The sequence below is a fragment of the Spea bombifrons genome, chromosome 4, assembly GCF_027358695.1.
Source record: "Spea bombifrons isolate aSpeBom1 chromosome 4, aSpeBom1.2.pri, whole genome shotgun sequence".
NCBI classification, from domain to species: domain Eukaryota; kingdom Metazoa; phylum Chordata; class Amphibia; order Anura; family Pelobatidae; genus Spea; species Spea bombifrons.
In genome coordinates this window covers 79,554,922-79,577,913 of record NC_071090.1, presented here as the reverse complement: position 1 = coordinate 79,577,913, position 22,992 = coordinate 79,554,922, and the positions used below count along the sequence as shown (strand labels likewise).

Below are 22,992 nucleotides of genomic sequence, written 5' to 3'. Positions count from 1 at the left end.
GGGCCGGCTCTGCGTCCAGCCACTGGGCCTGGGCATTAGTTACAAGTAACAAGACAGGGTGATTGATAGTATAAAGGACTACAAATAATAATAAGAAACTGAACGGGGAATATGGCTCAATGTATAGCACAAGGGAGAGTGAGAAAATCTTAGCATGTGCCGTTTAATGTGATATGCTGGTAGGCTGTGGAATATAATACGCTAGAACTTATATTTCCCGGTAGAACTGAGCGTGAAATTGCACAGGTACATACTTTACCCATGATTTTATGGTAATCATTTTGCAATCGCTACAAACCACTAGATGCAAGAGCTTATCAGCATATCCTAGTTCACCTGGTTTTTCTGGAATATATTAACATGTAACCATGTAAGAATGTGCTTCAGAAAAGATAATTACCATTTTACAAATCAATGCAAATAATTACGACCCGTTTAGTGCCAGGGACTTGTGCCGCACAACTGAAAACAACGTGCCACTCCATTCTTTGGCAAGGAGAAGTTTAATAAGTCAACCCCAGAAGCAAAGGGTTAAGTTCGGCTTATGTTTGTCTGCTGGAAAGCAGCTCCTCCCTTGGAGAGGAAGAGATCTGTATAGCTGAGCAGGACCTGGGTAGATAATCAGCTGTCAACGCATGTTTGCTTTTTAATACTGCATGTGTGTTCAGTATCTCATGTCAGTATAATGTAGAAGGGTTTCAGCAATTAACCTTATGCGGTATAGTATTAGGTTACAGATTCTACACGGCGCCTAACGAGTAAGATACTGTTGGGACAAAAGTAAAACTGAATAAACTGAAACCAATTTAAAAAAAAATAATTAGTTTTATTTTCTTCATGTTTTGCAGCTGTGTGCGGAATACGTGAATAAAAGACACAACGTGAAAAACGAAATATAAACAAAGAAAGGTATTAAGTATAAAGTTGCAATCTACCAATGAAGTAGGGGTTTATATTCTGTATGGGTTGTTAACATGTTTCATTGCCATCAACGTTTTTCTTGACATTCTAGAGGCTTTTTTTAATCTTCTTGTTGTTTCTTCTAAACCAACCGAATATTGTTAATACATTTCTTAAAAAATAATACAGTCAGGGGTCTGATAAAAATGTCGATATTGCGGAATTTGGCCGGAAAATGTTTCTGGTGTTATCTGGTTGGGGAAACACTGAAAAGCACTGTTCTAGTACATGACTGTGTTTTATTATGTGCTGTGTTCTAGTAAAGGATGGAGTTAACAAAGGAAGGATCGACATAGAAAGGTCCACCCTCCTGCTGGGAGGGTGTTGTCTGACTTCAGCAACTTGCGTATGACCAGGTGAGCAGTCCTAAGGAAATAAGGCACGGCGAATGCAGCCTGACAGGTCAGGTAAGAAGCCACTTTATGAGATACCTGTGGAAAAGAACACCACCTGATGGTTTCATAGCAACGTATGAGTGGTCACCACAGATGTAAAAGGTTCATGAACTACAGATTTCTCAGAAGACATCTGTCGCTAGTCCTGGCAGACGCAGGATTACCTGCAGAGGATATAAGGATCTGTAGTGAGGGGTGGAAAAACCCTACACAGGATTACTGATCTGCTAAAACTTCTCAAGACCGTCTGCAGATTTTGAAACATGTTTACATACGTGGGATCTCTTGGCCCTCGGATCCTATTGCTCGCAAAAATCCGGTTCTTTTTTTAAACAAACGTGTGAATTAACTTTTTTTTATTGACATATACTGCTGTTCAGAGATTTTTTACAAAATGCTGAAATACACGACTGGATCGACTGTCACAACTGCACAAACTGGAACATCCCCGAAATCAGTGAGTATAATTTACATTTCTAACAAAGCTGCCAATTATTTGTAAAGCGACCTAGGTCTCTACATATGATCTCCATCTATTTATTGTGACTTATGTAATGTGAGATTTGCTTTGATTCCCTAGAAAGAAATGTAACCTAGGAAAAAGAACATAAACATAGAATCTGACGGAAAATAAGCTTTTAGAAGGTTTATGTGTAAAACTCATACATCACATAGCGTATTCTTAAAAATATAATGCAACTTTTCTAAAACCAAGACCGTTCTGAATTTTCATTTTTCCTTTCAACAACTTAATAAAACGTATATTGTGGCTAAACTTCATATTAATGATCATTGTGCAAATATATTAATCTTCCATGTACTTTATAACAGGTAGCCATAGTCTTCACGTCGAACTGGTTTATGTTAAATGTTGGGCAACATGTGCTTTACTCTGGGGGGGAGTGTAGCAGCTTGGGGTGCTAGCCAGTTTGCATATCTAATCCTCCATAAGTTATGTGCTTGTAAGTATGACTCCTTAGTATTTTATGTTTGAAGAAAAATAAAGCTTACATTTTATACTCTGAAGAGCTCCTGTCCTGTTTTTTTGCATGTGTTACCCAAAGCCCATAATTGGCAACATATACCATATATTATTTCATTTGCTTAGGTCCACATAAGCAGTGAATGTGTAAAAAAATAAAATTGCTGACTTTTCCTTGAACTTTATTCCTTAGTGTTATGCGTATTATTCATGCATGTATATGTTGAATTATTTACTGTACTTTTTTGCCCTACATATGGCCTGCATAGAAAGATTTTTTGAGTGGAAGTGCCAAGGGTCTTTGTGGGTAGGGCCACCTGGAATATAAATGCAGCCCTATCAGACATTTGTATAACCAAAATCTGGGTAATTAATGCACTAATTGCTGTTTTCCCCCGAAACTGTATGATCAAATGTGTTTCCTGAATATACGTGAAGGTTGGCTAAAGCAAAGCTCCAGTGTGTGGCTGGGAATGCTGGTATGGGCTTGAGTCTGATGCCTGGCTAGCGGGAGTGGGAGGTGTGCCTCCTGCACCTCACACTTACCTGCTCCAATAATGACGACGGTTTTGTACCATTGTCCCATGGATGGGAAGTCAATCAGAATGTGGCAATGACTAGCAAAAAGCTGAGGAACACAGCACTAGTTTGGGGAAGTAGGCAGATGGTGATAGAGCTCTCACAGATCTCTATGCAAACTGGATAGTAACAGAGTCACAGAAGCGGAAACAGGACAAACCAGATTTGGTGGTAATCACTCGGACAACAGCCATAGAGGCAACCCGAGTAGCAAGGCAGGCCAGAGGTCAGAGCCCAAAATCACAACCCGCAGTAGGAAAAAAACCTGATGCAAAGTCAGGAAGCAGGCAAAGGGGCATTTAAGAATTACCGGGGCCAGCACAGCATAGTAAAAATACCAGGTCCCAGGTGTGTCCAGGGTCCAGTTAAGCTGCAGCAAGGCTTGCCAAACAACTTAGCACCTTGAGAAAGTGTTTGTTTAAATGGATTCACTAAGAGAAACAAAAGGAAGACACAAAAGCAAGAAATTACAACACTGATGGGTGTTGCATCCTACATAGTGTTGTCTCCCCACGAATCAACCCAACGACTATCTCAAATGTGTTAAGGAAGGTCAGCACACAAACTATGCAAATAAAAGAACCCAGCACTATACACATAATAATGCAGAAAAAAGAAACCAGTTGTTTTCCTGTTTCTTTAAAGTCAAAAGATTTGCAAGATAATTTGATAATCTGAGAACAATGTAAGTCTGTTTCTAGTAAGGTACATCAAAATAGAACTAGAATTAAATAATAGCAGGTACCAAATGCAGCAATTAAGTTAATTTACTTTAAAAACAGGTACACAAAGCTGTCATATTATATAGTTAAATAATTTCAATATTCCAAAATCTATCACTGCAGACCAGCCCTAGACTTATCACATACACATTGTTAAAAAGTACATTATAAGCCTATTTAGTGAATAAATACCTGGGAACTTCTGGGCCAGGACTGCCCACTGACGTTGGTGGGCGGTTCCGCTGATGTTGGGGGTGTTCTTGCTGACGCCGAGGGTGTTCTTGCCGACATCGGCGTCCCTGTGGGAAAACCCCCCCATATAAGGGGAAATGGGTGGGGAAGGGAGCCTGTCAAGACCCCGCTCCCACGCCCTGGAGGATTCAGGTGTTGAACCGGAGAAGTGGTGCTTCTCCCTGTGTTCTCCGGGTCAAACTCTAGGACTGACCAAGGGTTTGTGACCACTGCCCTTACCGATGAGCTGTGGAATATGATGTCATTTTCTGGTCCCTTGACTCTTACGGAGGTGCATCATGGTACAGCATAAATGGGCTGGTTAGGGAGATCAGAGATCTTAGCCAGAGTTTTGTGATGAAAGAAGGAAACAGGTTGGTGCTTCCTATAAGGTAGAACTAAGTTGCACATTTGTAATGGCTACCCTTAATTAACATAGTCTAAGTCGGCTGGTAAGAACCATTCGGCCCATCCAGTCTGCCCAATTTCTGAATACTTTCCTTGGTCCCTGGCCTTTATCTTATAACTAGCTTAGCCTTATGCCTATCCCATCACTGTATTAACCTTACCACTTCTGCTTGAAGGCTATTCCATGCATCAGCGTAATATCAAAGTAATATTCTCCCCTTTTGCCCCTTCTTTTAAGACTATGTCCTCTTGTTGTGGTGGGTTTTCTTCTTTTAAATAAACTCTTATATTTTATCGTGTTAATTCAGTATTTAAATATTTCTATCATACCCCCATGTAAAAACATTTAACCTTTCCTGGTTGGATGGTGAATTTGGATGGTATTTTGCATTCTATCTATAAAACAACCAATAATACATTTATTTATGAAAATATAATTCTTATACAAAGATTAATTTTGAGGTAACGTTAATGGAACACAGTTACTTGACTACTTTGATTTGAAGAATGACATATAAACAAATGTTAATATATCATTGGCCCTGTGTCCTTCTCATTTATTGTGTTTTCTACCTAAGCAGCCCTTTTTGGCAAACGTGTATGTACTAGGTAGGGTTGAATAGTCTGTATTGCTATTTTTTCAAAGTCTGGTTGGACTGATATTGGCTGCATTTACTCCCGGTCAGCCTCTGGCTGGCAGTTTAATTAAGAATCACGATGGTGAATTTTTAAAAGATTATCCACGAGTATACATGGTAAATGGTTTAGATGATATAAATTATTAATACTGACACATTCATGCATGTTACAAATCTGAATAAATACATTTTCAGGGAAAGTTAATGTATAGCTTTCACATGCGGTCATTTCATTAAACTCTTTCTTCCGATAACTCTCAAGGGAACAAAACTAGTACACAATGTGATCCTTTGTTTTCCACTAGTCCTAAGTGCTTGTCATTTTTATCTGGTGTGGAGGCCAGGGTCACATGAATTATTCAAAATTCAAAATAATTTGTGATTTAAGGACTCATTTGTCAGTACATACAATGTTGCTGTCATGAATACATAAAACTACTATAACAGATTAAATACAAAAAAAACAAAAGGTCAATACCAGTAGAGTAAATTCAGACACGTATCTACTTTTCTAATAGAGGTTCTTGTAGTTGGTTTGTGGGTAAAAGAAATTACAGCAAATAACATTTTTGTTGTATATGATATATATATATATATATATATATATAATATAATTTATTATTATTATTTTCCCTTTAAAAGTGGGGGACCTAGAAACTGGCACACTAATTATAGGGACACCTGTTATGAGATCTACCCAAGTAGACAGTTGAAGATCTTTCACAGATAATGTTTTAGGGCATTCAGGTATGAAACTCTGAAATTAGTGTATTAGACCATAAGGAGTATTATCTTGGTGGATCGCAAACCTATTATAGTAGGTCACTGAAATCTAGTTTACTTACTGCATGAAAAAATGAAATTGTAAGCACATATATTTAGTAGAATACAGTACAGACGCCAGTGGTTACTAATTTTCTTTCAAACATCATACTCGATGCTCTTTAAAACGCTTCCTAGCTCTTCCCTGGAAACTTCCTGTTATTTCAGGCTTGTGACCAAACCGTGAACTGAGACCTAGTGTTTAACAGCTTCACTGCTGGGACGTGCAGATTGTATTGTACCATGAACAATAAAATCATACAGCTACCGTTTTACCATTTTTAGTTTATCACTGTGAATTTATGAAACATAACACTGCTTTAGTGCTTTTCATAATTTTTGCTTTATGGAAGAGTTATGTTTTTTGTTGTTTTCATTACACGTTCCAGAGTTCACTCAAAAGGTTATAAGTTTTAAATTGTGGACATATGGCTAGGTCACTAGCATAAATGGACTGTTAAAATGCTAACTAGCTGAAAGTGTTTGGTATGCCAAGGTAAATGAAATGTGTTATAAAACATTATTTCAAATAATAAAGTAATAAAGACAACATTCTTTTGTGTAAATAAAATACATTATGCTTCATAAATTTCTTACTTGGTTATATAAATAACTATCTAGAGGTCACAAAGTCACATAAATATTCTTGGTAAAGCTCTACCACATAGCCAAGCCACATTCTGACAGCTAATCACATCCCCTAAATCAAAGGTGCCCCTCTAAGGCCATTTAAAATGTTGGGGATATCATTGATTATCCAAGGAAACATAATCTTAGTTTAAATACCGGTATTTGTGACTCATACCCTGAACACAAGGAGAAGTTCAAAAGACTTTATTGTGCATTAATAAGAGACCGGGTTTAATGCATCAATAAACTAACACTCATAAGATAACTTCAGGTACAAAGTCTCTCAAGGCGTCATTCAAGCAAGAAAAACTACCGCTATTCCACCACTTTGGAGTACTAAAATAGGCTTTACCCAAGCAAATAAACATTTAATCTTATACAACCAACCCGATCTTAATTTGAAAAAGTTTTTTCTGTAAAGAACACAAGTCTGTGGTTTAGTTTGTTTTGAGTTGTTAGCGTAACCCTGCTGGACATATGACCACTGTCATCTGAGCCAACACATAGAAGGTGTCAGAAGATTTATCAGGGTTGTTAAATGAGATGTCACTGCAATCCTGGATAACATGTTGCCGCATTTCGTCGCAATTGATTTTCTTAGCGCAGGATTGAACTAGTCTCTGTCAGGCACGGTGGGAGCCGTTCTAGCTCCCCATTCAAATTATGCAGATTAACCATGATAATCACCCAGTAAAGTAACCTGCTTCTAAAGCCTCTTAGCAGAACGTAACACTAACACTTTATAAACACACATCATGTTTGTCCTAGAAAGATTAAAACAGCTTGTATGAAATGTCTATCAATTTAAAAGGCAATGTGATTTTCTGGACAAAAAATAATGTGAATGGTTCAACTCAACTCAAAAAAAAATTGATGCAGCCAGAGAGAATAGTTCAAGACAGCCATTGTGTAAGAGACAGATGGCTTTATATGCACATGAATGTAGCTGTAGTCCGTACTCCACATTATTAGTTTTGCAAGTAGCGTGTCAGCTCAGTTTGTCTTCTTGCTAACCAGATATGATGAAAGTGTACAGGTCCTCCTCGGGTAATTCTTTTGAAGGACAGGGAAGAACATCCTTTTGTCCAAGAAACTAGTATTATAGGCACGGTGATCCTTCTAATGGTATGTATGATATTCACCACTGGTGTTAAAACCCTTTGCCATTTGGAGATAAATTATTCGATGTGTCTTTTCTTAGGAACACACACACATTAAAAGAATTAGCATTAAGAAATAATTAGCCACACTAGTAAAAAGAACATGATTCAAATATGCCTATGAATGAAACATATTGTCTTCTAAAACCCGTTCTTAATTAGCCTTTGGCTGTGATAACATAAAAGAAACCTTACTTAGTGAAGCTTACCATGGAGTCATTTTTTCTGTGGCGTTCTGTTTTAATCTCTCTTATCAAATCACATGCCTTGCCCCAAGTTGTCCCATTTTAAATATCCACTCTCTTTGTTCTAACCCAGGGCAACCCTAATAGCATCCCTATTAATGAGAAGCATGACAAGGAGATGAGACCCGTAACAACATGTTCTGAAAAGTGTCTGTCTCCACAATGACTCATTGGTACTACTAAGGTACAAATATTAACAGCGATAAGTGGGGAAAAAAGCTAGGAGAAAATATTTATAAAATTAAATATGCAAAATGCAAACAGACCTGTGGGTGGGGAGAAGAGTAGTTATCTTTTGTAGGTTACTAGCTAAAAGTCTTGCTTGACTCCCCTAGCATCATATTATAGTAGGCCTAGACTAGTCAAGGGAATTAGAGGTGTTTGTTAGGACTTGAAGCATTCAACTTTAGTTGATAATGCCTCCCATACTGCAGTACTTGTACATTTAGAAAGAACTTTACAGAGACAGTATAATAACTTTAATTGAACTCTCTAGCACATTAAGAAAATAAGCCTTAGTGTATCTGGCATGTTATACTTTCATCTGGAGGTTTAATCTAAAAATACAGCACAGCAACTTCTAAGAAGCTTTTTTCAGTTTCCATGGCAACAATCAGTGACTGTTCTTGTGCCAAATGACAAAGCATCCATGGGAAACAATATGGAATTTCTGTGAATGACTTGGGCATTTAACAATACTAGGTATGATATGTCTAGTGCTCCATTTAGTGTTAAACTCGGGGTAGGTGGAACAGTTATAAATCAGCTCAGCTGTAAATCAATTAAAGATTCAGGGACCCTTAGCCCTTTCAGTGTCAACCATGTACATGGCATATGGCCACTGACTTCACTGAAAACATTGAAAGTGAAAAGGTTTCCACCCTCTGATAAGCCCCCCTGTTGGCTGATCACAGGTACAATCATCAGCAATGCAGGGCAATGGAGTCCTGCATAATAATCACTGGTCAGCAGCTAGGGGATCAAAGTGAAAAGTGGGAGAAAGGTTTCTCCCTCAAAGAGTATTAAAAAATATTTCAAAAAAAAATCCAATGATGTCTTCATGACATCATAAGGGGTACTATCCAGTTCCAAGAGAGATCCCTTTGAAGACCTCAAACAGATATCCGGTCAAAAGGGTAAAAATTGATAAAAATGGCAAAAAGCTCCAATCAGCCTCATGTTTACAGTTGAATGTGGAGGCACCCTCTAAGTAGAAGACCAAACAGCAGCTTCTGTAAGAAAAAAAGGAAACATAAGATCTGATTGCCCTCTTTTGGTAGTTCTTGGTGCAAGGAGTAGGCAGCCTAATATGGCTGCTTGCTACCATGGAAACATAAAAAAGAAAAGAGTGTTAAAGTGATATCATACTGTCAGCTGATTTGATGTAAACAGAAAAAAGTCTAATCCCTGCGGACATGGACGGATCAGTGATTATAACATCACATGTGTGCACCCCTGTAAACCTCCCTCCCCCATGTAAAATTAAAATATAAGCTCACACATAATTGAAATACATTTTTTATATTGTTAAAAATTGGCTGAAATGTTGCAACACTCAACACATTCAGCCATGAGCCCACATCTTACATGTCCCTAGCCTGTATTATATTATACTATCACCTACATGAGCCACGTGTGAAATATACATATATTTACAACCATATCTATTTTATACATTTACTAAGGGGTGTGGGAATTTTTTAATAAATATATTTAGTGTTGGTTAATTTTACTATTTGGCTTGGCATACGTGGGCAGGGATTTTTTTGTACTTTTGCAACTATATCATGTTTTGGGTTGCATAGTTTGCTCAAAATTAGGTGTCTCAGAATAGATTAACTTGGCCTGAAAAAAAAAATATAAAAAGTGTAAGCTGTTTGCAAGCTTGCCACCTAACAATTACCATAGCAAAACTACAAAAATTGCCCCAGGCTCCAATGCAGGAGACTCCTGGCACTCAAACAGTTAATATGATTGCAGATACCTTGTAGCATATGTATAACATGTAACATGAAATGGTTTAATCAATGTGGGAGTAAGGTGATCTTTACTCTGACGTACCGTTTGTAGGTGCAGTCCAAGGAAATTAAAATGCATCCCGCCTACCACCATAATTTAGTATGCTCATCTATTTTAATGACAATTGATTACAAGCCACATCCCTTATTAATAAATAATAACTATCGGGTATCAAGAACATTACAACCAAGCGTGTAAAGTGAACATAAATAACAATTGCTCAATTTCATTGGTAATTTGATGTTCTGTTTGTTTTTTCTTTTTAATATTTGCTTCATACTAACTGCCGTAAGATTTGAGGAACAAGAGCAGTTAACAATCTAATGTCCACAGTCAGCCATTAGATGCTCACATATTTGAGCTTTTTAATTATTTATATGTAATTTTATATATCATCCAGAAAAGCAGAGGTTCAAGTCGCCACCCCGTTGACTATCATTTTTTCTTGTGTGTTCTGTTTCAGAGATATGTCATAACATTTATCATTTTCATTTTATGTAGACAAAATGATAATGTTAACACTCAAGTTAAAAATGTAGGTGAAGAAGTTAAAAAAACAAGCTAATAAAAAAAAAAATTTACCTAATTTACTCTTGTGTTGTGCAGTAAAATACTGGCCCGCCGTGTCCTAAAGGTTTTAAATGCAGTCCATGGGGGCTTTATGGGGGCTTTGCTGGCTCGGCACAGTCTTCCATGTTGTAAATGAACCAGTTAGGGAGATCAGAGATCTGTACTGCAACTGGCCTGTTGAGCAACAGTACACTGGGGTGACTGATTGCTCAAGAGGGTAATCTCCCAAACAGAACTTCCTCCCTAGGCCTATACGCCACTGTGCATATGCTTACTTTGTTTTCCTCCCCCTTTTTGTAGCCCTTATATTATATCTCATTTGGAGTCTTTCCATGCTTATTTTCCCCTTCTCATCCATACACAGACAATTTATGCTATGTTAATACTGCCCAATAATAAAGAGCTGCAAGATTAATTAAAACAATTCAGAGTGCTACCTGTGGACCAGATATGAATGCAGTATATTGTTATATTCTCAGTGCAATATATTGAATGCATGTGTATAAATAAAAAGCCCATAGGCCTTCTGAAGAGCAAATAGGTAGAAAATTTGTTGATGCCCCACAGTCAGTCACATATTTGGGCCTAACGCCACTAGATCTTGGTCTAGCTGATAGCAACATACAGCAGGGCAGCATCAATAGAAGCCAACAGCAGGTGCCATCCCTCAATTAGGAGGAGGCCTGCCCCTCAAAATCCCTTTTAGTTTATTACACAGCTACATCCAGTAGGAGAGCATCACCAAGACATACTACAATGTTAGAGAATATGTTATTGTTAAAAGTCACAAAAACAAAAGAGGACTTGAAAGCTAGTTGCCGCAAGAAAGGTCAGTAGCAGCATGACTCAAGCCAAGTCAGAAGCCAAGCCAGCCCACCAGCAAGTGGATTGGCTAAACACGGTATAAACATTTTGAGGGAAAGTGAAGAAGCTCAAAACAATACTACTGGCCTACTAAAATGTCTATAAATAATGTACTTTTTCTCTGAAACATTTACATGAGAACTGGATCAGGAAGCATAACAGAAATGTAAAAATCGCCAGCCTCACCAACAAAACTTACTCTGTTTCATGTACAAATGATGTATCATTCCCATGCTGATATCAGCACAAGGAATTTCAATGAAGCAATGGTTCTTAATGGTAGCCGAACCAATGTATATCCCAAGCAAATGTCTCATGGGAGCTATATTAATATTGAGAGACACTCAATGGGATGTAAGCAAGTTATGCAGGGAATTTGGTTTAGCCAACCCAACCCTGGGTGTGTCAAGCACAGCGAGGAATGCAGTCAAGCACATGTCTGTATGATTTTCTGTCATAAGGCAATTGTAGAAATCTTATAAAAAGTCAAAATTGAAAACAAGCAAGGTGGCCATTCTTCAATTTTTTATGACTATATCAAAATGCCATATGACTGCAGAACCTCCCTTAGTCTCTTTTTTTATAGAAACATTCAGATTTGTAAACCTAAATATTTAGACCTCTAATATTGAGCCGATATTCTGAATTACCAAGTTAATTGTACACAAAATTGATAAGGAATATGGTTATAAAAAATGTTTTGTAATTTTTATTACTTTATTACTTCTTATTCGAATGATGTTAATTGTTTTATCCCTAACTGTAGTTAGTTTATACATTGTTATATATTATGGGCATATATCCATATGAAATGTTTTGAAAACATTTGGTATATGGTTCCCTTGTCATTAGTACTGCTGGAGGTTGACTTTACAAATCCACACGAACCATATTTTGTGTGTTTCAAAAAATATTGGTGATCTGACAAAACTGCCCAATCATATTCTGAAATATCATTAACAGGTCATATTTTACTTGTAAAAGGTGAATTCATTAACACATTTCACAGATGTATTGTTTTCAGTGTGCAGCATGTGACCCGTGTTAGTCTGCCTGAGAATGATTGTTGTCTGGCATGGCATTTGGCTTAAGCCAGCACTAAACATATTAATTATACTTGAGTGGCCTGCTTAACTAATCTAATATTATATGGCTGGAATGATGTGCGTGCTGATCTACATTACCAAACATTATTCTTCTTAACAACTAGCAAAGAAGGTTTCTGTGAAGTGTGGAAAGCAATTACCCATTGTGGTACTGTATGTGTTGCCCTCAGGTCATTAAGATAAGTTGGTGTAAACAAGTGCAAAACTAAGGGTTCACAGACATGTATTAAGTTGATACTTTTCTTTTTTGACGTTTGGTATCACTTTAGACAAAAAAAATTAGGCCCGTGGTCACATATCTGGATTGTAGTAGAGAGCGATCACCCGCAGTTTGAATTGGTTGAATTGTTATTAATATACACTACCCAGAATTCTGTTGCCTTGCCAAATGTCCATTCCAGATGATGTGTATTGTTTATGTGTTGTTTTATGATGTTTGTGATGTTTTATGTAAGAATTTTTTTATTGTAATCTGTTTTTCATATAAGAGTTGTTTTCTTAATTTTTCTAAGTGATACCAAAAGTCAAATAAAGAAAAGTAATAACTTTATGTACATCTGCGCACCCTCACTTTTGCACTTGGTTACAATGAATGTTGTAGGTGCGTTTGAAGGGTTCCCACACCCCATTTTTGATCACAAGTTAATGTACACATGTTTTTAAATGACAACACGTGTTGTGTGCTTGCCAGATAATGTCACATTTCCTTGAATGCCGGTGGTTTGTAAATAACCTGTCTTACTGGACTGTACATGAAGAACTGAATCATCTCTAGCATGCTATTCTTGTACCTTATATCACACCCTAGAATGTTTGCCTTCTTACATAATGTATATAAAAGTACACAGTCATATAATTTTCAAGCATGGCATTTCATGAAATTTAAGTCTACTGGTTTTCGTTTACCAAACTACATTAGGTAAACCTGAAGTGTAAGGATTAAAGTGCACGGTCCGTTTACATTGGCTGTGCTATTAAAATCAAAACTCAAATTTACAAAGGATTACATACTTAGACATATCACAAACAAGGCTCGTGTATGGGATACTTCCCAATCTGAATTCTGTTTTGGATTCTTCCTTGGCTTTATAATACACGCTGCAGGTTGTACTGTAACAAGTAAAGTACTGTCCTCTAGTATGTAGCAGGGTTGAATTAAAGAGACCAATCATTACAATTAATTAAGGAAAGAGCTTATTACATATGAATGTTACATAATGCCAGGCAGACGTCTCTAATCCAACATTCACACATTTCATTGCAAATGATAGCTCCATTGTCCTTTATATGTTTGTTATCTTACTTGCAAATGCATGGGGGGATTCTGCAGAATCCCCCATATGTATTTGCCCCTTTCCTCACGCCCCCCAGCTATTTTCCGTACAGAAGATATGTTCGGCAGAGCTCTATGCACATGATATACTCTGGTGCTGGGTTGTCGAATGCTTTGGGTGAGAATGTGTTCAAAATGATCCCATTCATTTCAATGGAAGTGCTTTCCTGCCACTGATTGGTTACTTCCTAACGTTTGATTACTTTATTTTATTAGATTTTTTTGGAAAGGTTGAAAATGCAAAGTACTTTAATATGCATTCTTCATAGGTAGGAAAGTGCCCCTATAATGTTCTGCTTGACTACATATGAACTTTCTTCCCTCCTAGGAACACGTGCTACACACACTAACACTGAACTGGAATAATGCATGCGGTATGTGTTTTTTTGTTATAGGGAAACGTTTGCAGACTGCGACTTACTTTGCCTGCAGAAGGGGTCTCGAGAGCTGAGCACAGCGAAACCAAGAATGAAATAACATTAACCGTAAGAAAATCCTTGAGAGCCTATCTGTATTGCATGTGATTTTTAAATGTCTAGGGAACTATTTCTGATCTTTCTCCCAAACTGCTGATGTGTATAAGGTTTGCTTATAGAGGCAGCTACAGCACAGTCACAAAAACTAACAATGCAATCCTGCATTATTGTAAACCAATAATTAGAGAGAGAGAGAGAGAGAGACTGTTAGCAGAAACTACCAACAAAGCAGAATGTGGTATTTGTGAAATATGTCATTTGTTGTAGGTATCATTACATTACTGTTAAATGTGTTCCAGCATGTATATTTAGATTACATTCTGAGATGGTTGCTCTCACACTCACTACTAGCATTAACATTTTAGGAAATACTATAAAGTGCATGGGAAGTTAGGCCTTCTGTGTATTTGTACTGGTTATCTGATATTGCCAGAGGTGGTGTGTATTTTTTGCTTTATCATTATATACATATCAGGTATACATTTATCCGTATATACTGTTTGAGTGGTCTCCCCTATAAGCATATAGAGATCTGTCTTCATCCTCTGCATGAAATAGCGCAAGTAAAAGCTATTTGTAAAGGAGAAGCATAGATCTCTGACATCATTACTGTCTATCACCATAAAGAAATGGAAAAATAAGAGGGCGCAGAGAACAGTAACTTTTTGGGGTGTGCTTGGTGGGTCCGCTGCCTATGGTATTACCCCCACCCCACAGTACAGGTGAGTGCTAGCACCGAGACATGGGGTTTATTCATTAAAAGAAGAGTTGCATTATGTAAATGTGTCTTCTGTGTCAAATATCTGTTGCGCTTTGTATCCCAACTATGGAGGGCTGGCTTTGGGAAGTCTGTGCTGACTCAGAAAACACGGCTCACGCCATAACATTATGCCCTCTTAACCAGGCACTTTTTTGTAAAAAAAAAAAAAAAAAAAAAAAAAAAAAAAAAAAGTTGACTGGATAGTTGTGGTTTCAACAGTAGCTTGTGCTGCAAAGCTTGGCTGGTCCTGCATAATACATAGTTAAATCAGCAAAACGGCCTTACATACTAAATTATGCATTTAACGGGATCAGTTTAGCCCTTCTTGCTGGAGAAACTTGCTAATGTTTGGCCTTTATAATGAATAGTGACTTGGTAATAACCACAACTCTTCTGCCAACTCTTCCTTCAGTGGATAAACCTCAATACTTCTGTAGTGCCCGGAAGTTTATTCTCCAGTCTCAGGACCTTTTAAACTAAAGTGATGTTATATAGAATGATAGCATGTAGAAGGTTCTAGTGCTGCTGGACATTGTTGTGGACAGGATATGGAGATCAGTATGAAGATCTAGTTAATAAATAGATTAATACGCATCTAATCTGATCAGGATATCGATTCTTCAGCTAAAGGAGAGATCACAGATCAGTGTATGGTACCTGGCGTTTAGCCCTCCAGCCTGTCTAGCGTTGAAGCAGTATATAGCTTTGCGGGTCTCCCAGCATGCATGTATTTTGATTTGGTTAATAAACTATATGCATGATTTCATCCATTGAGTGAAACCGTCACCTCCGAATCCTCAACCCTGTTAACCCCTGCCTGTCCATGCAGGCGTGTGCAGTTCTGGGTAAAAACAGCTTCTAATCCATTGACCACTTAATGGTCCAGCACTGAAATAGAAGTACATCATTTTGTTAAAAGGGCACCCTGAAATTTGGATACAAATAAAAGGGGCATCATACAGCACTGAATTTTGTGTGTTAACAAAAGTAGTGTCTTTTAAGTGTTTTCATGGATTTTGCCCATGCATTCCAGCTGTTCCTGATGCAGTGTATAGTACATCAAATTAATCGGTACCTAGCCTGCTCTCAAATCAAGATATTCTTTTTAAACATTCTTGTAGCAGATATTCACCTACTTGGAAGGATTGATCTTGCATAACCTAGTACATTCCAGTATAAAACAGACTGGGTACAAATAGTCTTTTGTTAAAATTTGGCACCACTAGAAATATTTACTCTACACCGTTTTCCTCCTGCAAAATATTTGCGTGCCCTTGCAGGGATATTTATTGTTGTTGGCATTTATATTATATCGTTTGCAGAAACACAACAAAGAGAATATGATAAACATAGTTTTCCTACATGAAAAGTAGAATCTGTTTCAATAAACAAATACCCGGAATAAACAAAACTTTGATATTATTAGAACAGCTCCTTTTTTATCATGAAAAGAGTATGTGGATCATATTATTTTCTGATCAGTAATACTGCCGTTGTGTGAAGGCTAGAAACAGGGAAATGAAAGAGTACAGCAATGTCACCAAAAGACCACCCTATATTCTCTATTAACATAAGTTAATATCAATTGTCTTGTTCCCCTTTCAACTTCCTAATAGATTGTAAGCTCTTAAGAGCAGTGTCTCTGATTTTTTTTAGATATTGCCAAAATAAAATTAATGTTATTGTTAATTTCCTCTTCACTACTGTATTACTGCTATTGAATCTGACCATGTTGGTAAAAGGGAACCTCCATAGGCAGTACTGAGTTTTTCTTTTTAGATATAGGAAGCCTTTGGCAGTGATAAGACCTCCTAAAAAAACATTAAGCAATTGTTTTGTAAGAAAAGAAAAGCGATCAAGTGAGTTTTATTTATTTTTTTGGGTTGTTTAATACTTTTCTTAGCTTCAAACCAAAGATCATAGAGATGTACCTGGATCTGTTGTTATACTGCACTAGCTGAGCCAAACCTTGCCACTTGCAGCTTGATGCATTATTATGTGACACAGGTTACAGCCGTTGAGTGTGAATTGGGAATGTTTTGCTTACATATGCAATTTTATGTTTTACCTAAAACAATAAAACCTCATTGTCCATAGTTAGACTCTTAGCTGACCTATATTAATGAAATCAACTGGGCACTTTTTGAAAATGTAATTTAACTGGGGTTCTGCAGACGTGGTGCCTACACCCTATACCACCCTACCCATTTAGCTATTATTACTTAACCCCTTAAGGACAATGGGCGGTCCCTAAACCCATTGAAAACAATGCATTTTGAGCCCGTACATGTACGGGCTTTGTCATTAAGGGGTTAATGTGACTCGTGCCCGGTCTCTGTGCCACCTGCAACACCATTTTATTGCTTTATTTCCATTAACCTTCTTGTCTGGGGGTTTCCTAATGCAAACTGAGCCCTGACAGTAGGAGGGTTTGATACCTGATTATTTAGTGTCTTAAGGATAACACATAATTCAAGAGTGACTCTTATTTTTAACTACCCAAGAGTAGGTTACCTTCTTTATGGTTGGAATTCACCTTGTGTTAAGGCTATCACTGTGCTGCATTATACATTTGATACTCTAGAGATTGCAAGAATTGTAATGACATTCCATTGCGTTTATTGTTCACAATAGGACAATAAGTTTAAAGTTCAGGAATGACGGTGGTTTCACTTTTGCTCTCTATTGTAGGTACTACAAAACAATTGGTCTAAGACTAATAAAAAAAATTCAATACTTGCCTATAATATAATAAGCCAAAAGTATTTCTAATAGAAGAACATACACCTTAGTTGTAACAGGCTTATTTTGTGATTACTACTAAGCCCCTTGTGCAGACAATCTAGATATTAAAGATATCAGCTTTTTAAAAAGAAATCTGCTACGAAGAAATTAATTTCTGGTTTTATATGAAGCAGATTGAGGATGCCAACTTGACAACTTTGAGTCAAAGCAAAGTACAGCACTAAGCTATATGTTACACATCACCTAAGTGGCTGGTTCCTAGTGTTTAAGAAAATCCATACTTTTATGCAAGTTTTATTTCTTGAAAACCAGTAACACCTCCCACAAATGCCATAGGAGTGTGGTATTCCTGCAGAAACTCAGTCTTCATTAGTGTTATAAGCCAATCTGGGTTTTAACATCTGCTCAATTCTGCAAGTGCCACCTAGTACTTGCCTTCTTTCCAAACCATCCTACACATCTGCACCACACTGCGTTATATCAGCATGCCAGACCGCTGACATCAGAGGTGAGAAACTGGCATTTTTCCAGCTCTCGGACTGACATTATGTTACAGACAGAATGTACTTGAATGTATATGAGAAAGAGAAATCTGGAGTCGGAGCAGCACGGTGAGTTCTCTTTATTTGGGGCGTACTTGAAGCTTCAGTACAACATAAGAAGGAAACTCCTTAAAAGATTCTGTGGGCCACATAGTGCCAATGGCCAAAGGCCCTGTGTGGTAATTTAACTAGGTTGTTATGTATCAACAGAACACTGCAGCCTGACCATCTTTTTCATCAGTTTTTCATGGACTACAATGCCTTTTATTGCATGCAAATCGATGCACGGCTTCTTTAGTTGCACATGCTTAATAGATCTTTCTTTCTAGTCGATGGGAAGTGAGTTGCCGTTTGAAATCAACGAGAATAGCAGCAGCCAATCACATGCATGTGATATGGACAATGTTTTGCTAGCATACCGGCAAATGGCTACTGCTTCATTGGGTTCAATCGCAGTCCTACAAAGCAATGGAAAAAAACTGGAGGGATAATTGACACCTATTCCTGACATCCATAAATACGTTACAAATCGATTACAAAACTGTATCTGTCTTTTGGCATCCGGTAAAAAAGACAGCAGTCTCAGTATCTTCAATATCCATGCCTTCAGTCATATTCATTAAGCTGCATGTGATGGCTGTAGTGTCCCTTTAAAAGCCCGTGTACAATGCACCTGAGTACAATAAAATTGAAGGGAGAATCCTGTATTTACCTATGGCTGGTGTGTTCTTTCATATCTTATCATTAGGCAAATAAAGCAAGTTCCCTCTTTAAAAAGTAGCAACGAATGAGTTAGAAAGTCCAGCCTGATAATGGCCCAGTATCAAAGCCAAAACATTTCTGTTTACCCCTACAGCGTAGAAAAGGCTAACTCATAGCTGCCTTATATACAAATATTTAGATATAATATTCTAGTTTTTATTAAACTATAGCAGTATCAAAGTATCTTTGAAGATTTGTTTTTTATTTTGTAAGCAAGGGATAAATATATCCAATGGGATTTTCTTAGGTAGTATGCTGAGTGGTGCTTAGAGGATTTCACGGCAAGTATCCTGATTACATTTCACTGACAGGTCAGAAAAAAAATGCTTCTCCTTGAGAAGACCTAGTAATTTTAGCCTCAGGTGGCTAAATTGAACCATTCGATATTGTTTTTTGCTGAACGGGTATAATCCTACACCATATAAGCAAACATCTTACTTAGAGCATATTGTAAATAATAAAAAGGTACACATTGTATAAGTAATACAGTATATTCTAGATATCTGCTCTTATACTTCAGGAATAAACACTGTATTTTCTTGGAATTTAGCACAAAAGCTATAATAATTTGTGTTCCATTTACAGTTTTATAGCAGAATCTTTGGAATTGATTTGACTGGCGAACTACAGCAAATTACGATGATATAAAGTGGTTTGTTTTAAAGAAGAGAATGGCACAGCTTTCAGCATACCATGTACATTCAGTGTCATTGTTTTGGGGATATTAAGGTTAACCTCATGAAAGTTGAGATAAGTGGCAATTTATGGCAGGACCAGCATTTTCTGATGATTTTCCTCCATTGTTCACTTCCCCAATCAGATTAAAAAAACAGAAATTAAGAAGCCTTTCCCCACGGTAGGTTTTTAATATGTTTATATATGTATTTATATGTGTGTGTGTGTGTGTGTGTGTGTATATATATATATATATATATATATATATATATATATATATATATATATATATATATATATATATATAATTTTAATATGTGCATGAGGGTCGATATTGTCTGTGTAGAACAGTAAAATGTAGGATTTGGTTAAAATGCCAAAAATCAATAATCTATGCAGGGGAATGTACACAAAAAATGGAATGTTTTGTAGACTTTCTACACTAAATTGGAAACTCTATTGCATCTTGTTCCAGTGTTACTTTTAACTAGTATATGTCACATGTTTCACAGAGCAGAACATTTGACTAATGGGCAATTTACATGCTTTTGAATGTGCTATATTAAATTCCTGAGAGCAGTAAAACATGCAGCATTTTTACACTTAGCATTCATGGCTGGCTATTACATTTATGATGTACTAATTGATCGCATAAACCTTAAATTACTCGGCAGTGTGTAAGGTGAACCACCAGACTACCATTTTACCAGGCTACATAAACCTGTATCGCCAACAAAATACTTATTATGTACCGTGTTTTAAAGTAAATGGCCTGGTTTCATATTAAGTATATATTTAAATTTGAAAAAAATGTCATATTATGAACATTCTTAACTTCTTAAAATTACTTTTATAGATTAACTGTTTACACACCTTCCTGGAGTTTTTTTTGCCTAAATTTACCACTACTTCTTCTTCTTCTTATCGTTATTATACTTTATTTATAAAGCGCCGACGGATCCCGCAGAGCTCTACAAAGAAGTATCTGTTAATAATGTTACCCCAGAGTACATTAGCATTCTGATCTAATAATCTCCTAATAGAAACATAATATTTAAAAAGCAGATGAGAACCATTCTGCAAATCTAGTCAGCCCACTTTTCCTGCCTCCTAAAAGATTGCTGAGTAGGCCGAAGCCGCAGTCTGTAGTAACGGCGTCTAATGGCCATTGTGATACCTGCGGTAGGCCAAAGCCGTGGCCTAAAGTTGCTGGAGGCCCCAAGGAAGACTTCCATGTGTTGCCTAGACCTCAGCACAATGTTGTACACCTGTGGAGGGGAGGTAAAGCCTGCCTCCACCATCAGCTATTCACCAATGATGTTTATGCAGAGAGGTAACCAATCCAGTGAGGAGCTTGTCCAGCAAAGGGGAGAAGTGGATACCTGCAGCACTATAAAAACTCCTCAGACTGTTACCACTTTGCTGTAGTGTTCCAGAGCTTTTGTTCCTGTGTGTTCTAGGATTCCAGATTCCCGATCTTTTTTGCTTGCTTTGCTACAGACCCTGTATTGGATTATCGGTTAATTAACCTTTGGCTTCCCTGTTGGACTACCCTGTTTGTATATTTCCTAACTTTTGCTTGGATTACCATTTTTCCTGATTTCCGCCTGCCCTGATCTGTTGGACTGTTCCTGACTTTGCTTTTGGATTACCCTTTGCACTGTCCTGCTCCCATTCCTACCAGGGTGTCTTACTTGTTTACCTCTCCTCTGCTCTTACGTTCCAAACCCAATCCTGATAACCATGCTAACACCATACACTAAACCCACACTATATGCTGACATACACACTCATGCTAATGCCATACTGTAACATACACAACACCATACATGCTAACACTACACTCTTATACACATGCACACCCTATCCAACAACATACGCACACTGGCTATGCATATATAAAAACACACACTCTAACACTATGCACACATACCTTTGAATCTGGCACAGTAGGTATACTGACTCTGGAACTATACATAGGCACACATACACACACAGGATACTACAATACACACACACTGACTCCAGCATTGTGCATATATACACACACTGACTCCTGCGGGATGTTGTAAAGCCAGTGCCATAAAGCGTACAGTGCATGTTATGTAACTCTGTTGGACGCCTCATGGCACACGGCCAGATTCACAATGGTAGCCCTGTCCAGTTTTTACCCACATGTCCTGCAAAACCATGGGTGACAGGAAGTGATTTCTAATTGCCAAAGCGACCTGGCTCCCTGGGTTTGTTGAGCCCTATTTTTGTTGAGACCACTTTTATCACCCACTCAGTAAACCCTCTAGTTTTAGACTCTGACCACTTGTTCTAACATGTCTCCTCCTTTGAAACAATAGTCCTTGCTGTACTTTGTTTCTATCACACCTTTCCTTTCTCTTGTCACCTCCAAACTATACACATTGAAATCCCTGTCTTTCCGGATAATTTTAACAATTCACCATTTTAGTAGCCCTCATCTAACATACTCTAGTTTCACTAATGCAATAATTTAGCTGTTTCTGTTGAAAGTAAGGATATCCATATCACTTGCTTAAGATATCTTGTTCTATGAGAAACCCAATTAGAAGTCCATAATGTCCACCAATCATCAGTATATTCATTAATATCTCCAGCTTGTCCTCCTCAAAGGGTCAAGAAAACATTCATACTGATTACTCCTTAATTATAGGCAGTCAAATGCTAACTAGTCATGTATAATAACTTTACGACATGCTGTTTAATGTGCAACTGTAGTTTACGAACAATGGACATTGGCATTAATAATTGAGTTTATTGAACATTCATAACTTTTCAAAGTATCCACTGGATGGTGACACAGACCAATGAACCCCGTAATCCATGCAGCTGATGCACGCCATGCTATTTAGTAGATAATAAATATATTTGTAAACCTGATAAATTATTTTCTTATATTAATTTCTGTAAAAAAAATCTGAGAATAATGCCATTTGAGGAACTGTACATTGATTTCTCATTTCTCATTAAATTGTACCCTAAACATAATATATGTAAGACCTTTATGTAATATGTAGAGCAACACCCTTTGTTATTCTGGAATCAAGTAAGATAAAAAAAAAAAAAAAAAAAAAAAAGGAACAGTATAAAAATAGTTATGGGAGACACCCCTTGATTATTTAGCAAGTGACTCAATAGACAGGCCTCAATTTTTGACATGTATATTTATAGACCTATTTCATAACAAGGATTTGTAACCTCCCGTAATCAGGGATGCTATTTTCTTTTTTTATTTTATAATGTTTTAATATTGTTCACTATGTAATTTACAGTATGTTAAAAAATTTTACAATATGTTATATAGGATTTCCTTCATTAATGCTGTATTCTTCTACTTT

General features: G+C 37.2%; 1 protein-coding gene across 3 annotated transcripts in view; it reads left to right on the top strand.

Moving 5' to 3' along the window:
• The first annotated feature begins 1,301 nt into the window (after positions 1–1,301).
• Positions 1,302–22,992, top strand: part of MYZAP (myocardial zonula adherens protein) — a 46,006-nt gene continuing 24,315 nt past the window's right edge. The window contains exons 1-2 of one of the 3 annotated variants that reach the window (XM_053464204.1): positions 1,302–1,812; positions 14,060–14,149. In XM_053464204.1, coding sequence (XP_053320179.1) covers positions 1,750–1,812; positions 14,060–14,149 — 153 coding nt within the window. In that variant the 5' untranslated portion in view covers positions 1,302–1,749. The remainder of the gene's footprint in view (positions 1,813–14,059; positions 14,150–22,992) is intronic. The other 2 variants (XM_053464202.1, XM_053464203.1) reach the window with 2 other exon arrangements.